The sequence below is a fragment of the Mustela nigripes genome, chromosome 14 (assembly GCF_022355385.1).
Source record: "Mustela nigripes isolate SB6536 chromosome 14, MUSNIG.SB6536, whole genome shotgun sequence".
Lineage (NCBI taxonomy): Eukaryota > Metazoa > Chordata > Mammalia > Carnivora > Mustelidae > Mustela > Mustela nigripes.
Window position 1 is genome coordinate 18,662,937 of NC_081570.1, and position 20,304 is coordinate 18,683,240.

The window sequence follows — 20,304 nt, forward strand, 5'->3', positions numbered from 1 at the left end:
CTACTGTCAAACTGTGTATTAATTCCAAGAATTCTGTTTTATTTTACGAATGTTCTATTTTGAGTATCCCTTTCTTATTTCATGGATGTAATATGTCCCTCTGAGGATATTATTCTGTGTAGTGTCCTTCCTCCTGCAGAGCCTCTGTGTCCTCTAAGTTTACTTGTCCTATGTACGAATATACGTAGGTATGTCTAGCTCACATGGTAGCTTTTCCGCAAATGTTTGGGGATCCTTGGTTGTGTGCTTGTGCTAAACGTGGGACAGAAAACAAGATGGTTGGAGCTCTGGTGTGGTGACTGGGCTTCATTGGCTGATGCCTCACTGTAGGGCGATCTGACAGACTTCTTGATATAGGTTCTTGCTTTTTCTGAGGCTGGTCAGATTCTGCAGAGAGGATGTTTCCATTCTCCTACCTAGAGGTGGATCCCTGGCTCCAGCTTGCTGAGAGTTGGAAGGTAGGAGGGCTAGGGGACAAGTGGGGTAGTCCAGAAACCTTTATCTAACCCTCATACTCTCAGAATGAGTCTCTGTGCCTCTTCCAGGTGTCCCACAGTCCAGAGGACCTCTGTCTTATTCCCTCTCGTGCTTCAAGTTCTAGTCTTCTGCTGGAGTGAGAGAGGGACATGTTCTTGGCTGAGGAGGGGTAAGGAGGAGAGCTAGGGGTCTTACTGCCCTTAAACTGACTTTAAACAAATCCTCTCATTATCCAGCTTCCAGAGATGCCTGGGGTTGTCGCCAATTCCAGAGTCATTGAAGTTGCTGGTGGAGACCTGGTGTGTGTTTGCTCTCAGCTTCAGGACTTAACGTTCTGCTTTCTTGGCTTCCCTAAGTCAGTGTTGCACACCTGCCTCCTCTTCAGCTGCCAGACCTTTCTTGCTGTTGTCTTTTCCTCTGTTTGCTTTGTCCTTGTGGATTGATGCCTTTTAAAAATAATTCTCACACTGTTGTTTTAATGGAGTTTCAGGGGGAGAAACAGAGGTTTATGCATTTCCCCAGCCCACTATCTTTGACCACAGTCTCTTGCAATCCTAATTGTTTGGTTCCCTGAACTTCGATGTCATCACTGTGTCGCTTACGTATCGCCACGGTGATGCTGCCTAACAAACACCCACAGACCTCACTGGCTTGTGGCAAAAAAGCGTTTATTTAGCATGGGGTCAGCTGTTCCTGGCTGCGTCAGCCCAGTGACTGCTGGTCTTGCTTGAATGGGCTCACCCTTGTGTCCAGGGGTGGCTGAGTGTCGCTCATCTAGGAGACCCTTGCCTGGGACAGCTGGGCAACTCAGCTCTGCTCCATGTGTCTTCCATTTTCAGCAGGCTAGTCCAGGGTTGTTATCATGTCAATGGCAAAGGAGCAAGAAAGCAAGGGGAAATGTGCAAGGGCTTTCTCAAGCCTCTGCTCACATCACGTTTGCTGTCATTGGTTAAAGTTAGTCTCATGGCCGAGCCCAGAGTAAAAGGAGAGGGTCAGACACCGCAGTCAGAATGGTGAAGGGCACAGACCCAGGGAGGGTGAGGAACTAGGGCCATTGATACAGCCTCTCTACCACGGGCGTCCGAGTTTGGCTCTGGAGCAGACTGCCCCCACCCTCGTTTTCTTCTGCTAAACCCAGAGTATGTTGCCTAAACCAGGAACCTGGGGTCCTGTCACCCTGATCTGTATTCAGCCGACAGAGTCATTCCTTTGCTTACTACTTGGGAACGATGCTCTCCATCTCTAAAACAATCAGAAATGATCTCTCCGATAGAGAAATGTGCTCCCTAGGCACAGGCTGGGGCCGTAGATCACAGGCAACCGATTTAATCTGCTTAATTATTTGATTCAATCAGAAGTTGGCTTAATTATTTTCTTGCTTCTCACCTCTTTTTAATCCATTCTGGAAACTGATTATGTCTTTAACACCAACCCAGAGATAAGCGTTTCAATTGGGAAATGTAATTAGCCAAGGAAAATGAACATGGGCGCTGTCTTTTGTCAAAGCACCATTAAGACCCAACTCTGGTCAGTACCAACGTGGTGTGAAGACAAAGAATACAGTTTGCACGTCTTGTGATGGAGAGGGGAGGCCCACGGGAGCTGAGGAATTAGGCATCTTGGGATCTTAGCAAAAGAGGGTCGTTCATTCATTCATTCATTCGTTCATGAGGCAATTCTAGGCCAGTTCTGGGCTACGACTAGAGATGCACAGGTGAGCTGGCCATGTCCCTTGTCCCCAAAGAGTGTAGGGGGAAGGGCTACACAATTGTGATGCACTAAGTGTGGGGACCACAAAGGAAGGAGCCCCTGATTCTACCTCTGGAGCTTCCTAGAGCCGGTAACACTGAGCTGGGCCTGGATAGCAGAGGAGAGGTGGAAGGCGCAGCAGGTGCAAGGGCGTGGCAGCGTGAGAGCCAGGCGTGCACGCAAAGGCCACTAGAGCAAGGCTGCCAAGGGCCTCCTGGGCCGTGCTAAGGCCTCCGAGAGCACAGGTGTGTGGCATGTCTTTGAGCCATTTCACTTTTCAGTTCCTCTTTCCCTGCTAGGAGTACTAGGATTCTCCTAAAGTACTTATTTTAATCAAATTTTAAAATATATGCCTTTTGAGGGAGAGACTGAATAATCTGAGGCCTGAGGGATGGATTCACGGCAACTGAGAACCACAGATGTGCATTCTAGAGCTTAGGAATAGGAGGGCAGGGAAAGGAAGGCGTTCTGGACAGAAGGTCCAGCCTGAGCAAAGGCTTGGTGGTCTGGCCCATTGAATGGAGTATGACTGTAGCATGAGCTGAAATGTGGGTAATGAGCCACCCGGGTGGGCAGGACGGGTCCACCAAGGACCTTTTAGAGAGCAATTGGAGGCCAGCGGCTTGGTCTAAGCGTCTACAGTGGTCGGCAGGGGCGCTGCAGACACAGGGGCTTCCTAATGTGGCTTGGGCTGTAACTGCTGCTTCAGACCTCGTCCTGCGAGTCTTTACTTTTTCAAAAGCTCTAGGTGCTCACATCAGTGGTCGCTGGTTTGCGTGGATCCGTGCCCGAGACCGAAGCTTGTCTGGAAGGTAGTGAGGTGGAAAGGTTCCCCGGCCAGGTGGCTCCTGCACCTGGAGACAGGGATGGAGGACCCTCTGCCACGAGGGCCGAGCCGAGGCTGAGCGACCACACCTGCACCTGCCTGATTCCTATTTACCTTAACCCTCAGCCATCCTTCCAGAGGAGAATTCGGCTGAGGGAGGCCACCCCTTACCTGGGGGCCACACCGGCTATGCACCGCCCCCCTTGATAGGACCTTGTAACCTCTTTCCCTCCTTCCCCAGGTGGGACCCTTGGCATTGGGGAGACACTGGGGTTGGGAGGGAACACCAACACTGTAGGCACGAAGGCTGTGGATCCAGCTTCCTTGCTATGTGGCCTTGGACAGGTCACCCAGCCTCAGGAAGCCTCAGCCTTGTCATCTGGCACTGGAGATACCGTAGCCTCCTAAGCCATGGGACTGAAGAAAATGGTCATGGTAGTGCTTGGCCTGCAGGGCGGACGGGCCAGGTGGCTGTGACTGTGGTGAGAGCTCAGGACCCAGCTCCAACTGCTGCCTGGGGGACTAGCCGAGTGACCTTGGGCAACAGTTGTTAATCTCCATGAGCCTCAGTTTCCTCCTTAGTGAAATAGGGGACCTGGCACCCCTCAGGTATAAGGGTCAAATACATGCATTGCTGTGTGTGAAAAGACTTGAGAAATGGATGCTTTCTGTCCTTGTTGTTTCTTCTGTGTCTCTCCAGAGAGCTTAGTCCAGGCTGGGGAGGGTCTTTAATCAGTCAGGTGATTTGGGAACTCCTCGGAGCCCCCAGCCAGAGCTGCCGAGCAGCAGTGGGAGAAGGCAAGAGCTTGGGAAGTAGAGAAGGTCTGGTCAGCACCTGTTCACCCCCACAGGAGAATAGGGAATCGGGGCCCTGACTTCAGGCCCTGGAGGCTCAGGCCCTGACTTCTGCGCCCCTGCCCCCAGGCTGTGGGAGAGGAGGCCCCTCATCAAAAGGACATGTAATAGCCAGAGTCCTATTAAAGTTGGGGATGGCCAGATCCAGCTGGTGACATCATGTATGGCGCAGGCCTTCTGCCTCTCTCCCTGTGGGTCTCAGCACCAATCCTGGGCTAAGAGTGTGGTGCTGCCTCGGAGCGGGGGGAACCTCAGCCTTAGCCACCCAGGCGGCCTCCATCCTGAGCCTTGGGTCCCAGCCAGACTGGCTGGCCAAGCTCTCAGCCACACAAGGTTCTCAGATCTTCAAAGGCAGCAGGCGCGTGTCCTGAGCACAGAGCCTGGCAGGAGGACACCAGCACAGGAGAATGTGGGGCTGTGCAGAGACATGATAAGGTTTTGATACCAGTGTCTACCTGACATGTCTGAAAAATCGAGCATGCAGTTTCCTGCTAATGAGTTGTGAGAGGCTGAAACAAGCCATCAGAAGGCTGGGCTGCCTCCTTCCCGGGTGGCTGCCAGGAGAGGGAAGCCACGTGCCAGCCCCCTCCCCTGGGGGCTCAGCTATTTGGGGATGATCTCTGTTGAGGGACAGAACTAAAACCTAGAGTGAGGTCAGGCTCTGCTGGTGGAACTTGACCCCTTGCCTAAAGCTTCTCCAAGCCCCTGGCTGCATTTCTCCTGGCCTAGCAGGGTCTGTGCAAAGTCCACTCTCCTTCAGGCTCTCGGAGAGATGGAAGCCAGAAACACCGGCAATGAATGGCTCCTCTCTGGTCCTTCCCTGCTTGCAAGGCAGCACTCACATTTGTCTATCTTATAACATTCTGCATGAGAGAAATTGAGGCTCAGAGAGGCAAAATAACATGCCCAAGATCACTGCTTTGAGTGGGTATGTTTAAGATAATGCTAGCTGCTATAACAGATAAACCCAGAGAGCCAGTGGATTGAGATGACATTTATTTCTTGCTCATGTAAAGTCAAACTGATGGGAAGAGGAGGGGGTTCTGTTCCTCACGGTCACATGGGGACCCAGGGTGCTGGAGGCTGCATCATCTTCTGATGGTGACTCCCAAGGTTACTTTGGCCTTGGAGCATCCCACAGGCGGGTCAGGCCTCAAGGTGGCCTATGTACTTTATGTCCACATTCCGCTCATCACACCTAAATGCAAAGGGGTGGGACATAGAGTTCCTGCGGGCAGTGGTTTTCCCCTGCCAGCTCTGCCCTGGTGAAGGGGAGTGGGATCTTTGCTGGGCCTAGGACATAGTGTTTTCCTGGAACAGAGGCTGGGGACCTTGGGTCAGAGTTTGTTTGGGGGGGATAGTCACTTAGAGATCAAGTGCCCGACATAGATGAAACCTAGAAGACGACACAGGATGTTCCTGACCCTGTGAAGAGCGTGGACCACACACAGTCCCAGCCTTTTCCACGGCCCCCACCCCATGGCCCCTCAGTTAGCTTCTAACCCACACAGCTGCCGCGGGCCTGCCCTTCAGACACCCCCCTTCCCTGTGGCTCCCCGCGGCCCTCTCAACAGAGTCCAAACCCTTTAGTCTGGCATTGACAAACCTTCACAGGAGGGCTCCAAGTTAGCTTGCAGCATTCCCCCCTCTACCCCCCCCCCCCCCAAACACTGTGCTCCTCCATGACTAGCCTCTTTCTGTGGGGCCTTTGCACATGCTATGTGCCCTCTGCCTGGGTGTCTTTCCTCCAGTTCTTCATCCTGCAAACTTCTGCTCATCCTTCCTGATCCAAATCAAAGGTGTTCAGTGAGGGAGCTGCTTAGTGTGCTTTGATGGGCAGTTTACTGTGTACCAGGCACTGTACCAGAGGCCTTACAGGCATTAAGTCCTTCACAGCCTGCCAAGCCTCCGAGGTGGGCATCCCATTTTATAGAGGAGGAGCCGAGTCTCTGAGAGACAGGAACTTGTGTGAGCCCATGCAGCTAGCGAGGGGCACACGGGTTCCCAAGCCAGGTATGGACACTCACAGCAAAGACAACCATTGGCTATACTCCTGCCTTTTATTAGCACCTGTCACAGTACATCATTATTCTTCATTTACTTAATAGTTTGCCTAGAACGTGCTGTCTTTCTGAGAAGGCGGCTGCCGACTTCCTGTGGGCAGAAGTCACGGCCAATCCATTCTGAAATCTGCCTCACCACTGTCCCCACCACCACCGTGCTGAGGTCCAGGTGGCGATTTTCTCTCAAATAAATCCCTCACCCTCCGCTGAGAAGCAGAACCAGAAATTCTTCAAGTTATCGTCTGTCATAATCCCCTCCCTGCTTGCCTGTCAGTTTTTGAAAGTTAACCTGAAACCATTTGAAAATGATCTGAGAGGCATAGACCGGCCTTCTCTTTGCATGATTAAGTACGATGGCTTTTTAATGATTTGAGCTGTGCCTTCTGCGGTTTGACAAAAATGGATTACCATATATTTCTGAAAACCGTGCCGCTGAAATCAGATTTTTTTCCATTTTCTCAGTCATCCTCACAAACCTTTGCTGAGAATGACAAATACTCGGGGCTTTAATTGTTCAGTCGCATGAGGGTGGCGTCTGCCGAGTTCCGAGAACTGCTCTCTTCGGGGAAAGCCTTGAAAGGCTCCTGGGGTTCGATCTTTAGGAAATTGAACTGTGTGTTTTCTCCGAAGCAAGGAGAGCTGTCTTCTGGGCTTGGCATATTTGCTACATTTGTGAATTGCTTTGGCCCCAACATCCAAAACATAGGCAGCTTTTACCCAGGAAGCATGCTGGGGATTGTCATACCAGGCGTGCGGAGTGGGTGGATGTGGGCAGGTGGGATGAGGGGCCTCTCTCCCTGCTCAGCCCTCACACAGACCTTCCACCTCCTGCTCCCTCTTCCTGCCAGACTTTGTGCCTTATCCAGGCTACCTGCACCTGCAAGGCGGGTGTTGTCGGTCTCTTTTGACAGATGTAGACTCACAGCTCAGAGAGGTTAAGTAACTTGGTTATGGCCACACAGCTGGTAATATACAGAGCCAAGTCTCAAACATGTAGACCAGAGGCCTGTGCTTTATCCACTATCGCAACTGCATCTAAAAACACCAAATTTAATCAAATGAAAGATGACTCATAGGCACCCCCTGCAGCCCATCTATGTTTAAAGAAATGAAAAAAATTTTCACTGTATACCCTCCCAGTGTCAGTCTCTCTAGCAATGTGCCGTATCTGACATTATCCCCATTTCATAGATGAGGAAGCTGAGGCTCACGTGGGTGAAGTAGCTAACCAGAGGTCAGACAGGTAGGAATAGCCACAGTAAGGTTTGACTCCGATCCCTGCCTGACTCCAAAATAATTTCCTCACCCCATCCTTTGTAGGAAACAAAAATCTGTCCCCCTCACCTCAGTTAGGTGGTTAACACAAGTAAGTCTGGCAGGGGGATGCCTGCATTACTTTCTCTGTAAAATGTGTACAAGTATCTTCAATTAAGGAGAGGGGGTAGTGTGGCTTCTATTAGATTCTAGCAGGAGCCTATGGACCAAAGAAAGGGGAGGTCCCTGGTCAGTAGAGTGGGGTGAGTCAGTGTCCTCCTCTTCTCTGGATGCTGGGAGTGAATCAGGTAGGCCCATAAACGGCGAGGACCCCCTGGTCTGTCTTGTGGTTGTGCCTGCTCTGGCTCCTTCTCATCTCTCCAGGTTAACTTAGTACCTCCTGAGTGCCCAGCGTTATGCTAGGCTCTTTGATGACTGTAAAGAAGAATATGGTCAGGATCTCTAGCTTCTGGGGCTTTGGCCTGTCTGAGAGACAGACCAGATCCTTCCGTGAGCCCGCCTAAGCCAAGTGATTAGCAGTGGGACCCAAAACGGAGCAGGGAGGAAGCATAGTCCCTAGAGGGGATCTGAGAAGGCTTCATGGAGGAAGAGGGGGCTAGGCTGGTCTGTGTGTCATAGAAGGGCTCTTGCAGGGGGAGGCCCCCAGCTCTTGGCACACAGACAGTGCCTTTACCCCAGGGGCATTGCCCCAGCTCACAGGCAAGGAGGGGACTTGGGAGTCTTGGGCTGTGAGCAGCCCCCTGGGATCCTCTCAGACCCTCTGAGTCTAGCGGGGGGTGGCACAGCAAGGAAAGGCAGAGTCTCCGGAGCAGACGGCCTGAGTTAGATCCTGAATGCACACTTCATCGACCTCGGGAAATGTTCATGACCACCCCACGCATCAGTTTCCCCATCTGTGGAACAGGGACGTGAATCGTGCCTTCCCCATAGAGTTGCTGGAAGCTTACAAGAGGTGCTGCCCGGGGGCTCTGCCACGCCCACACAGGCTGCCAGTTGTGGCTTTGTGTCTGCCGGGGGGGCCCCTGTGGGCAGTTGTGCATCCAGTGTTGCACACACACTGTGACCGCTGCCCCCGGTATGGTTCTGGAAGGTAGAGTACAGATGAGAAAACTGAGGCAGCTAGTAAGTGCGGCTCCAGGCTCACCCCTTTCTTTTGCCGGTTCCCTGCAGCTTGGCCATCCCAGCAAGTGGCAGGATCCTGGGCCATAGCTCTGTACCAGGCTCTCCCAGCACAGCCTCTGCCATCTGTCTGTTTCTTGGGGTGAATAGGGCCTCTTTGATTTCCTTTCTTTTCTCCTTTCCAAAAATCATCACTCATCTTGTTATCAGAGCCTTGCATCTGTGTCTCTTGGCTCTGGTCCGCAGGCTGTGTTCGCCACAATCAATGCATAGCTGTGTGTGGCCACGACATATATCCAAGAGGCCGTTGTGACCCCATGCCTGTGGACCTGGGAGGACAGCTAGAGGCTCCCCTGCTGGGGCTGAGGTGAGGCAACCAGCTGACGTTGCCCTGCACTCGGGGTGAATTCTTCTTGTTCCTGGACTGGTGAACAGCTGCCTCCCCACTCGAGGGGGCACCACCAGTGGCTCTCAGACAGTCTCAGAGCACAGGCCCTGGGGCTCCCTGCCACTCTCCTGCCCACCCACAAATGACTAGTGGGCACTCGCCAACCAAGAGGGATAGCTCCCTGTTATGCCACATGGGGTCCCCTCTGGGACCCCTTCCCACCCAGCAGCCAGAGGGTTAGGCCCCTAAGCCGTCCAGGCCTCTCCCTGAGTCCCCAGGGCTGTGTGGCCCGGCCCCACCCCCACGCTCCCACCACTGTCCATCTTCCTTACAGTGAGTGACCTCTGCTCTGCTCCACAAACGTGTCAAGACTGCCCACACGTCCGGCTGATCTCTGGGCCATGCATTCGGCCTGGCTCGCCCCCACCCGCCTTTTGTCCTGTGCTTCCTTCAGGCCTCAGTTCAGATGCCGCCCCTCCCTGGGCCTCAGGTCCTTCTCTCTCTTCCTTTATCACGGACATTACTTTGTACCTAGATGTCGTCTGGGTGACATCTGGTTGGTGTCATTCTTCCCCCCACCAGACCTGCAGCTTGTTGAGGGCGGGGACCGGGACTGTCCACTCCCCATCATGCTTCAGCACGGGTATGTCCTGAGCTCTCAGAGAAGTGTCTTGGGGTGAAAATATAAATCTTGAGCAAGTGACTTAATTCCTTGTAGCCTCAGTGTTCATCTCTAAAGGAGGGACAATAACAGAGTTGTCACAAGGTTTAAAAAAAGCTGTGTGTGAGACCTAGAGTGCGAAGCCAGCGCTCGGCCAGGCTCGCTGCGGTTACTTCTGTTAACCTCTGCCGAGGATGGGGTTGGTGGTTGACGTGGAGGAGAATGCCACATTCCACAAGCAAACCTTTACGGAGTGCCAGCCTTGGTCAGGACTCATGGGGTTGGTCTCTGTCCCCCAGCACCTCACACTGCGCAGGAACAGCCGCTGGCAAGGGGCGCTGGCTGTCAGAGAGGCTTGGGAACGAGGTAGTGGGAGGATGGCAGCCATTTCTTCACTCAGCAAATCCGGGAGATGCATTGCCTCTGCACGGCCTGTTCGAGCCTAGATTAACCAGACTTCCATTCAGCTCCAAAGACACTCACTCGCCATGATGGACTTGAGAAAAGGACACAGATGACACAGATTATCATATAGAAAGTGGAAAGAAAATCTTCTATGAAAAAAGTTCAGAGGAGGAAGACCTCAGGTTCAGGTGGGGGAATCTGGGATGTTTTCATGGAAGCAGCAGCTTTCTCTTGGACTGTGAGTAGCCATTGGATTGGGAGATGTGTAGAGACATTTGGGGTGAGAGTAGGGCATTCCAAGCAGAGGTAATAGCTTGAGTAATGGGCTGGAAGCCTCGAAAGAGGGGACCAGAGAATCAGTAGTCAGGTTGGAGTGTGGAGAACATAAAAGACTTGAAAGAAACAAGGCCGAAAGGGTATTGTATCAGTCAGCCTCTTCCAAAATAATGCTGTGGAACACATTATTGCACAACAAGTGATAGACAACAATGAGCATTTCTTTCTTATTCGTGTGGTTGCAAGTAGGCTGGAGTTTATCTAGGCTGTGCTCAGCTGGGTTCAGTCCGCTCCCCCTGTCTTGGACCAGTGGCTGTTTGAGATTCGTTCTTCTCACAGTGAAAGGTGGGAGCACAGGAGGACAAGCCCAACCAGGCAGGCTTCATTCAAACTTCCATTCAAGTCATGTCCACGAATCCCATGGGCAAGGCTCGCAATCAAGCCTGAAATCAAGGGCACCGTTAATTCCCCACCCACCATGAAGCCAGAGCAGATTCCATGGACACAACCAAAGTTGATGGCCCGGAGGTGTCTGCTTCTCCCCTGGAGGTAGAGGGAGGGTACTGAGCAATCCCCTAACTTGCAGGTAAAAGCCAGGTAGAAGCCAGTATATGGACGGACTCAGGAGCTGCCCAGGCTGCAGCTGGACTTTAATACGTCTTGGGGTGAGCAGCAGAAGACTCTGGCTTTTCTTTCCCCCTCAAGTATGTTGCGAATGCCTGCCCAGCCCCATCCTGCCCTCCCGAGAGCTCGTGCCTCCTGCCTGCCTGGCATGAAAGCTGTGCTATTCTTTCCTGCGGGGCCAGGGAGGCCAAGGATCTGCCAGGAGTCCTAGCTTTGCCAGCCCTGCTGTGGCTTGCTCTGCAGGAACTGAGCCTTATGATAACAGGCCCCTTCATCGAGCACCTAAGGTGGAGTGTGCTGGGTATAGCCTGTTCTCTGGTGTTGAATACCTGCTCAATGCTCTTTGTATACCTTTGTCGGAATCGGCCACACCTTCCTAAAAAGAAGACCTTATTACCCCATTTTTCTGAGGTCAAGCCGGTTGCCCAACATCCCACAGCTGGGAAGGGACTAAACGAGGATTAGAACCAAGCCGACAGGATCGCATGGTCTGGAAGGTGATGTCTGCTTACAGCTCTGCCCTGCGCTGCTAAGCCGCTGTGTGACTTTGGAGATGCCACTGCGGCGTCCCAGACTCCATCTGCCTTTTCTTCTCTCAGAGCTGCTCTGAGATAAAAAGCAGTTTGGAATTTGAACCCCAGCTTCTTCGAGAGGGCATTTTAAAAATGCACATTTCCCAGTCAGACGGCACCCTCAGGTCTGACTGAAAAACAACCAAATACAACAGTAACATTTTTAAAACAGGCCCTGTTTCCCCATGAGGGGCCCTGTCCGGCAGACCACTTCAGTGAAGCGGGTCTGGTTGTTGGGCGCCCTGGCCCTCATTCGGCTGCCGGCCACAGCAAACATTCCCCGGCTGGCTGTGGCAGCAAAGCGTGGCATCTGTCTGGGAAGGCTGGAGGAAGCCATTAGTTCCACCAGCCGTGCCGTCTGCGGCAACCCATTCTGTCCTGGTAACTGTTTCCCTTGGATAGCTGGCCGCTGCTGCACAGAGTGTTTTCTCCAAGGCCAAGAGGCCTTGTCAAGAGCCTGGGGAGCTCCAAGAAAGCGCCGTCCTCATTTCCACGAGCCGTTCGTTCATTCAGCAGCCTTCCGTTCTCACCTTCCCTGTGCCTGGCCTGGGGGTGGATGCTGGGCCACTGGGAAGAGTCGGATCCAGCCGCCGCCCCTGGGGTTCACAGGCGCATGTGGTGTGGTGGGGACGGTGTTGTGACCAAGAGGCCTGCAGTGGAGCAAGGCAGCCTGGCCCAGGAGGGAGTCGTCCCCGGGAGGATCTGCTGGCTGGCTCAAGAATTCTTGAGTGAAGGCTCAATGCTCGAGCCCAGGCCAGGACAAAGAGTAGGTGTTCCCCAAGCCAACTCGGAAAAAGAAGGTATCCCAGGCCTAGGGACCCATGTCAGCAGCCCCCCTACAGAGCACCACCGCACAGAGAGCAGCGGAGTGGGGGCAGAGGCTGCCAAGGCCTGGACCACAGGCACCTGCCCACGGTGCCCCGGGGACTTTGAATGTGATTGAAGCCTTGATAAAGGGCAGGAACATCATCAGATCTGACCATCTTCTATCGATTCACCTCTAGTAAGAATATTCTGTCAAGTGCCAGGAATAGTTCCTAAAAATATATCTTTAGTCCTTCCAGAGGCTCCAGGAAACCTTTGCCTGGAAACACACATCCTCTGGATGCAACTTGATGTGATCAGAAAATAGCCACCATGGGAAGAGTCAAGAAAAATATTATTACTGGAGGGAAAAAAGCCCCGCCCCACACGGGACAGAGGGCAGAGGTCCTAATCCCTGAAAGGATTTCATGCGGCCGGAAGACCTTGCCATACAAGACAGTGTGGTTTTACACAGTGCCCTTTGGGGTGGTGGGGATATCGCTTTAATCAATCCAGAAACCCACATGACAGAACATTCCAGTTGCTTCTCCTGCATAACAAATCATTCCAAAACTCAGTGGCTTTAAACAATTATTTTATTATGCTCAGAGACTCGGTGGGTCGGGAATTCAGAAAGGGCACAAGAGGGACAGCTTATCGCTTTACCACCCTCAGCTGGAAAGGCCTGAAGGGGAACCTGACGGCTGGAGCCATCTGGAAGCTTTTCAATTCACATGTGTGGAACTGACGCTGGCTGTCAGCGGGGAGCTCAAAAGGGGCTGTGGTCAGAAAACATGCATGTGGCCTCTCCATGTGTTCTCTCCTTATGGGCTACCTTGTGCTTCCTCCCCGTATGGTGGCTGGTTCCAAGCGCCAGCGTTCCAAAAGACAGGAAGTGAAAACTGCCCTTTGCTTAAGGTCTGGATCTAGAAACTAGCACATCATCCCTTCTGGTTTATTCTGGCATATTCTGGTGTATACTCCTGCCCTTTATCAATAAATAAACCTGTAGTCACAAAGGCCCACCCAGGTTCACGGAGAGGAGCGGTGGCAGAGTCCCTCTCCTGGGGTGGGGTGCACTGTGGCAGCCCTGTTTGGGAAATAAGACCTGCCCCAAAGCCACACTGGTTTCTTTGGAAGCTGAGAAAGAAAACAGTTGTGTTGTTTCTTTACAGATTAAGAGAAGTCTCTGAGGATTATGTCATCAAATTAAACGCAGCCGTTAGAGTATGGCTCTGGGGATGCTCCAGTAATAGGCTATGCTCTGGGTGATTTTTTTTTTTCCTTCTGAATGTTCTTCCTGCAGTTTATGTTGTCCAGCCTGACCCGTTTCTCTTTGCTAGTGTAGCGTCCCGTAAAAACCTCACCGCCATTAATACGGCAGAGTCGGGACAGGGGATACAAACCTCAGTCTAGCAGGGCAGGGCTCCTGCCCAGGCAGCCCCAGGGGGAGGAGGTGACAGGAGCGGGGTGGGAGGGGGGGCAGTCCCTCGTGGAAACAGAGCCACACACGACGAACAGCTTCCCACAGGATGATGGTACACACCCACTTAGCCACCCTGGCTGACCTGGCCTCAGCCTGGTGGCAAGGCCTCCCCTGATTGCTGGCTCCAGCCCCTGGAATAGGCAGTTTGCCTGCCCTGGGCGTGGTCCCCACAGATGCCTGCATGGTGGGCTTGGTCTGTTCAAACCAACATGTTTACCTTTAACACTTCTGGGTGCCAGACTGTAGCCAGGAACTGAGAAATGGGATTGAGCCACAGCCCCGCTCCGGACCCTCCCCACCCAGGGTGAGGGGCCCTTTACTTGCAAATGCTGCGAAGTATTCTAGGCAGTGGAGGACAGCAGTGAACAAAACAGGGCTCTCCCCTCCAGAGGCCTGTGCTCTCTTAGGAGAAGACAGTAACAAGGACCCAGATCCACATGTAACGTCCCTGGGATGAAGGTGCTGAGGAGAATGAGGAGGTGAGGGAGATGCGACGGGGGTGCTGTTGTGTCAGAGTGACGGGAACTGCCAAGGCCTGACACAGAGCAGGCTCGGAGGCCTCCAGGAGCAGCAGGCAGCAAGGGCAGAGCAAGAGAAGTGGGAGAGGGAGAGGGAGATGAGGCCGAGAGGAAGCCAGGGCCAGATCCCAGGGCCTCCGAGTCTGATGGGAGCCATGGGAGGATTTTGAGAAGGGGAGCAGCATGCTGGGACCGGCATTTTCAACGGGTCCTTCTGGCTGCCGTGTTGAGGACAGACAGATGGAGGTGTGGAGGGTGTACAGAGAAAGGGGAGAAGCCCAGGGGCCAGCGAGGCAGCTCTTGGAATAAACCCAGGAGAGAAGAAGGTGGCTGGACCAAGGTGGGAACACAGAGGAGGTGAGAAGTGCATGGAGTCTGGAAATCTTGTGATGAGAGTCACCAGGATTCGCCGTGGGTTGGGACGAGGGGAAGAGGAGTGCGGAGCGGAGTCAAGGGCTGGGGCTCAGCTCCTGGAAGGAGGGGCTTGGCCTTGATCACTGTGGTTGAGGAACAGATGTGGAGGAGCAGGAGGTCTATGACCTCCCGGTGGTGATAGGACTGGGGACTACTGGTTAGGGGAAGCTGGGGCTTGAGGCCAGGTCCTGGCTGGGAGTGGACATCCGGGAGTCCCCAGCATGCCGGGTGGTACTGAGTCCTTAAAGGAATGAGGGCGGGCAGAGAAGAGAAAAGGCCCAACCACGGAGCCCGTCCGTAGAGGTCTGGAGACGAGGAGGGACACACAGAGGGCACTGGGCAGGCCCAGTCACAGGGTTAGAAGGAAAGGCAAGAGGAAGAGTGTTGTCCTGAGAGCCAAGGTCAGCTCTGAACAGGCCCAGCACCGGGGAGAGTATGTGCACCTGTCAGGGACAGACCAGCCTGCTCCCAGCCTTTCCTCTGCCCACTTTCTTTTTTTCTTTTTAAAGATTTTATTTATTTGACAGAGAGAGATAGAGACACACAGTGAAAAAGGGAGAGGGAGAGGTGGGAGAGGGAGAGGTGGGAGAGGGAGAGGTGAGAAGCAGGCTTCCCAACGAGCAGGGAGCCCAATGCGGGGCTCGATCCCAGGACCCTGTGATGATGACCTGAGCCGAAAGCAGACACTCAAATGACTGAGCCACCCAGGCATCACTCTCTGCCCACTTTCACTAGGAGCTGTTGCTGGAGCCTGGAGACAAGTCTGACGCAGACCAGAGCCCTGCTCTTACAGACGGACAGATCGACAGTTCCTCTGTGATGTGAGGACAGGGAGGCAGCCCTTGTTCTGGAGATGGGGGTGCACAGAATAGGGGCCCACAGTGAGGGCTTGGAAGGGCTGGTGAAGATTTCTCAGGAGAGGAGAGTCGGGGAGGGCACCAGGTGGGCTCTAGGTTGCCCAGGAGAAGGTGGGCGGGGGGCAGTTGCTAGCAGTCTGCAAAGAGTCACAGAAGGCAGGGCTATAAAGTGGCCCACTTGAGCTGGGGGCTCTGGCCTTTGGGGCTGCTTGGAGATAAGGTGCTGAAGAAGGGCAGAGAGGCAGTGGGGACCCTTGAGCTCAAGGAGTTCGTGGTTAGTTAGAAGGTGAGCAAGGCCACAGTGCTGGCGGGGCAGGAGTGGCGTGCACATGATAGGGAGCTCCCTCAGCAGGAGGGGGTTAGCTGGGTGGAATCAGGGAACGCTGCCAGGGGGAGGTGCTTTGAGGACACACGGGCTTTGAGTATGCCCAGCTGCACAGAACAGCTGCCTTGGCGAAGGAGAGCACGCGTGCAAAGGTGTGGAAGCTGGAGGGTGTGGCTCATGTCCAGGAAGCACAGCTGGATGGGAGCTGAGATCAGCCAGGCCCTTTAGCGTCAGCCCCAGAAGCTTCACGCCTCCCTGCCTTATCGCACAGGTACTCGGAAGCTGTTGCAGCTGCTGAGCTGAGGAGGGAGTTGGATGTGGTGTTAGGGTGCAGGGGTCCTGGAGGTAGGAAGACCTTTTGAGAGGCCAGGTGCAGACCCAGATCGGGGTGTTACTGGCTTCCTCGGCAGACACAGGTGGGACCCAGGCGACACTTTTCCTTTCATTTGGGCCAAAGGTTTTGCAAGCAGCCGTCATGCCACACGGCCCTGTAGGCCCGGGAGGCACCAGTGATGCAAGAGCACCCCAAGGCCTGGGTGACCCCCGAAGACTTTGTGGAGGGGCTGCTCAGGGCCAGTGTGGGGGAAGGAGGGCCACGCGATTGGGGGAATAAGCTCACACGTACCCAGCCCGGCACCAGCTCCTTTCTGTCCACCCCCCCCCCCCCCCATTTAGGGCTCCCTACGGCCTTAGGAAGTAGGTCCCACTGTCGTCCCCATTTCGAAGACGAAGCAACGTGAGACTCAGAAAGTTACGGTGACTTGCCTTGGCGCACAGCTGGTATGTGATGGAACCAGAATTTGAACCCACAGCTTCCTGAAAGGGCCAGTGTTTCAAGAGAAGCTACAGGACACCGGGAATAAGAACAATGAACTGATTGACTGAGCGCTTATTCTGTGCCAGGCATGAACAGGTGTCTGTATCAGAAAGGCCGGCACCCGTGTGCGGCATTTATCCCAGCTCAGGAACCTGCAGTGGCTCCCCAGTATCTAACATGGTGGTCTTCTCTCACTTTACAGATGAGAACTTTGACAGTCAGAGCAGGTGTGTTGCTGGCCCAAGCTGGGGTTTGAACCCACGGTTGTTTTCTTTTAACCCACCTCCTGCCTGGCAGGCAGGGGCCAGGGGCTGGGGCAATCCTTTGTGCACAGCAGGGGTTCAGAGCTGGAGGTGGGAGAGTGAGCCAACCTGAACCTGCCTCAGGGCCGAGCCTAGTGGAGCTTCCAAGCCAGCTGCCTGACTTTTGTCCCCTTTTGGCTCTGTGCATAGAAACCCTGTGCCTGTTCACTGAATAGGGGTGTGTGTTCTCCCCCCCAGGGGAGCCGACCCAGGCCGGCTGCAGGTACGGATAGAGTTGAATTTAGGACTGGGCCTTCTTTCTTGCCCAGCCTGGCCGCTGGGTAACCTCTGGTCTGGGATGAAAGGCTTTCCAATAAGTGCCTCGCTGGCCCGCAGCCCAGCTACACGTAGGTGTGGGCCGGGGTGAGAGATCATCAGAGGGAAGAGGCAGGAACCGGAGAGCAGAGTGGAACCCTGCCAGTAAATCCCTCAGTGATCTGCCTTCTCAGCCGCTGGCCCCGGAGCACTTGGGAAGAAGAACGGGTCACCAGGAGCCCTGGCTGCCTTCCTTCCCCAGCCTAGGCCCTCGGGCCTTCGGGCTCAGGCTCAGCCCATGGAAGGAGGGCCCATGGGGTGAAAACACCAGGCAGCACAGGGCAGGATTTAGAAATCAGATACTCTGGGCCATGCCATCCTTGGCCTTGGGCTTCTCTTCAATCCTTCTCAGGTCACAGCGGCCTCCTGCCCCTTTGGGGGCTGGGGCACAATTAGCAATCAGATCTGACTGTTTTCACAGGGAAACAAGAAAGCTTGGGTTCTTCTCCTTTGGTCTAATCCCAGGCATGTCCCAACCCCCTCTGGGGGTCCTCTGTGAAATTTAGGGACAGGGCAGTGGGGCCTTCAAAAATCCCTAAAAAATCAGGTGTGAGGCCCTGTGGTATAAGCTTCAGAGCCAAGAGGATGGACGCCAGGCGGGCACTCTGTAGCCGGGCGCATCTCAGCATCCATGGTATGTCAGTGTTCCCAGGCCTCACACCTCTACCTCACCGTAAAGCGTTCCTGTGTTTGATCTTTGGCACCCGCGGGGGAAGCAGCCAGCACAGACCAGGGAAGATCGACTTTGTTTGGCTTTGGATGTTTTCCTACCAATCCTTAGTGTCGGAGGGGTTGATGTTCTGGAAATTCACTTCTACCCCAATACTGAAACCGCCCTGGGATGCCTGACTCTGGATTGGGAAGACCCTGCTTCCGGAAGTGGATTCTGAAACCTCCAGGCTTATCCTTCTCCCAGGGTCTCCTGATCTCCCTCCCATCCTTTTCCAGGCCGTGCCCTTTATGAGACCTTGCCTGGCCCAGAGAGGTGGGGGTTTGAGTTTCAGGAGTCTCTGCCTGCAAAGTCAACACAAGCAAGCAGTTAGGGAAGCGCTAATTAAGGAGATACGATGCTAACTCTGAATGCGGGTGTGCTTGCAAAGCCCGGGCCCAGGCTTCCGACTCTAGAGGGGCTCAGCGCCCTGGGGAAAGATGGAGCCTGTGGTTCTCAGTGCTTTTGAGCCTCTGCAAGGAGGACACCGAAGGAGCAGTCAGACCTCTTAAGCTGCATGCTGGTCTCTAAAGGAAATTACTCCTAACTGTAGTTTTAAGGAGTTGATGGGAAGCAGCTACCTCTTCCAGGAAGCCCTCCGGATGGCCCCCAGGCACCTCTCCTTCTCCCTCCTTTTCCTCCTTCACAATACTCTGCAGTCAAGCTCTGGTTGTGCCTCATGGGGAGGTCTTCCTTTTCACTCTCCTGCCCAGTCCGTGGTGTGGAAAGCTATGATATTTTGCACCATTATCTCAGCCTTTACTCCCAGGACAAAAGTCTAAGGCCCAGTGGCTGGGGCCAGGTCTCACAGCTTGTGCTTTTTGTACTCCCTGTCCTAGAGCGGCCACAGAATCTTTGCTTTGTGCATTTGTTTGGTTTCTTTGCCCAAACTGTTTTTTTCTCAAATGGAAATACATTTCTGATTGTAAAAATAATCCATGAGCTGAAGAAATAAAAGAGCACCTGTAATCCCAGCACTTGGAGGTAACCATTGAATCACATGCTGCCAGACTTAGTTCTGTGCGAGCCCACCACATTCAGCATACAACAAAGAAATTATACTGGGCTTCTTTTCTTCTTCTTCTTCTTTTTTTTTTTTTTTACAACCTACATTTAAAAAAATATTTTATTTATTTATTTGGCAGAGAGAGACACAGTGAGAGAGGGAACACAAGCAGGGGGGAGGTCAGAGGGAGAAGCAGGCCCCCTGCCAAGCTGGCAGCCTGGATGCGGGACTTGATCCCAGGACCCCAGGATCATGACCTGAGCCAAAGGCAGCCACTTAACGACTGAACCACCCAGGCGCTCCTGCAACCTACATTTTTTAACTTAACAGATCCCATGGATATTTCCCCAGTAAACGCGGGTCTGCCTCACCTGCAGGAATGGCTGCATCATGTCCTATTTTATGTTTGAGCCACAATTTATATAACTAATCCCCTATTATTGGATTTGGAGCTTTTCCCCAACTCTTCCCATTGTATATAGTACTGCAGTAAATACCTCCCTGGATAAATATTTGTGAACATCTTTTTATTTTTTTTTTTTTTTTGGTCTTAGAATAAAATAAAGAATGGCATTGAAAAGTCAGAGGACTGGCTTGTTTGTTAAGATCCTGTAAACCCAATGCCAGTTCACCGTCTCCCCCATGTCACAGAAAAGTGGTGGGCGCCTGGCCGGTACTGATGGTTGACTTGTGGACAGATACTTGTAGATGAAGGTCTGGGGAGCGGTTTGGCCTGTGAACTTGGTGTCCCAGCCTGCTGCCCATGGTCCACTGCCCAGAAAGCACGCTGGGGTGGGCGGAAGGGGGCACACTTGCTCCTGGACCCCTGCTTCGAAGACTGGTGGAGTCTCTCTGGGTCATGCCTGGGCCAGCCTTGGCCTTGGAGCCTGCCCAGGCACTTAGAGGGGGCCGGGGAATGGGGGCTTGTGTGGCTGGGGATGAAAAGGGTAAGAACGAGCCTGAGTCATGCCTTCGATCTCTGTGCCTACAGGAGGCCTCAGTGGGGCAACCATCATTGACTCCCTTGACACCCTCTACCTCATGGAGCTGCAGGAGGAGTTCCAGGAGGCCAAGGCCTGGGTAGAAGAGAACTTCCACCTGAATGTGGTGAGTCAGAGACCTTTGGGGTGTTAGAGCCAAAAGGCACCTGGAAAGTCAGGGGCCAGCTCCATCCTATCACTTCGGAGACCCAGAAACCCTGGCCCCAAGCTGCCCAGCAGAGCAGTGCTGGAAGTGGGGCTCTGTGCACTGTCTGCTTTGTCCTCTCCTAAGACCAGCCTCAAGGTGGGGCACACTTCTAGCGCTGGCCAGCCCATGTGTATTTACCAGCCTGTTCTCCTCTGGGAGGGAAGATAGCCAACAACCCCTCCCTTCCTTGCCCGGGGTGCCAGGTCCCCGTTCCTTCTAGGGCTGAATCTGTCGCACAGAACAGCAGCAAACGGGGGGGGGGGGGGGGGGGGG

The 20,304-nt window shown here is 53.7% G+C and overlaps 1 protein-coding gene across 1 annotated transcript in view; it reads left to right on the forward strand.

Moving 5' to 3' along the window:
- The window catches only part of MAN1C1 (mannosidase alpha class 1C member 1), a 138,717-nt gene that overhangs the window by 83,822 nt on the left and 34,591 nt on the right, over nucleotides 1–20,304 (forward strand). The window contains exon 3 of the mRNA XM_059376707.1: nucleotides 19,835–19,950. Within this exon, the coding sequence (XP_059232690.1) occupies nucleotides 19,835–19,950 (116 nt within the window). The remainder of the gene's footprint in view (nucleotides 1–19,834; nucleotides 19,951–20,304) is intronic.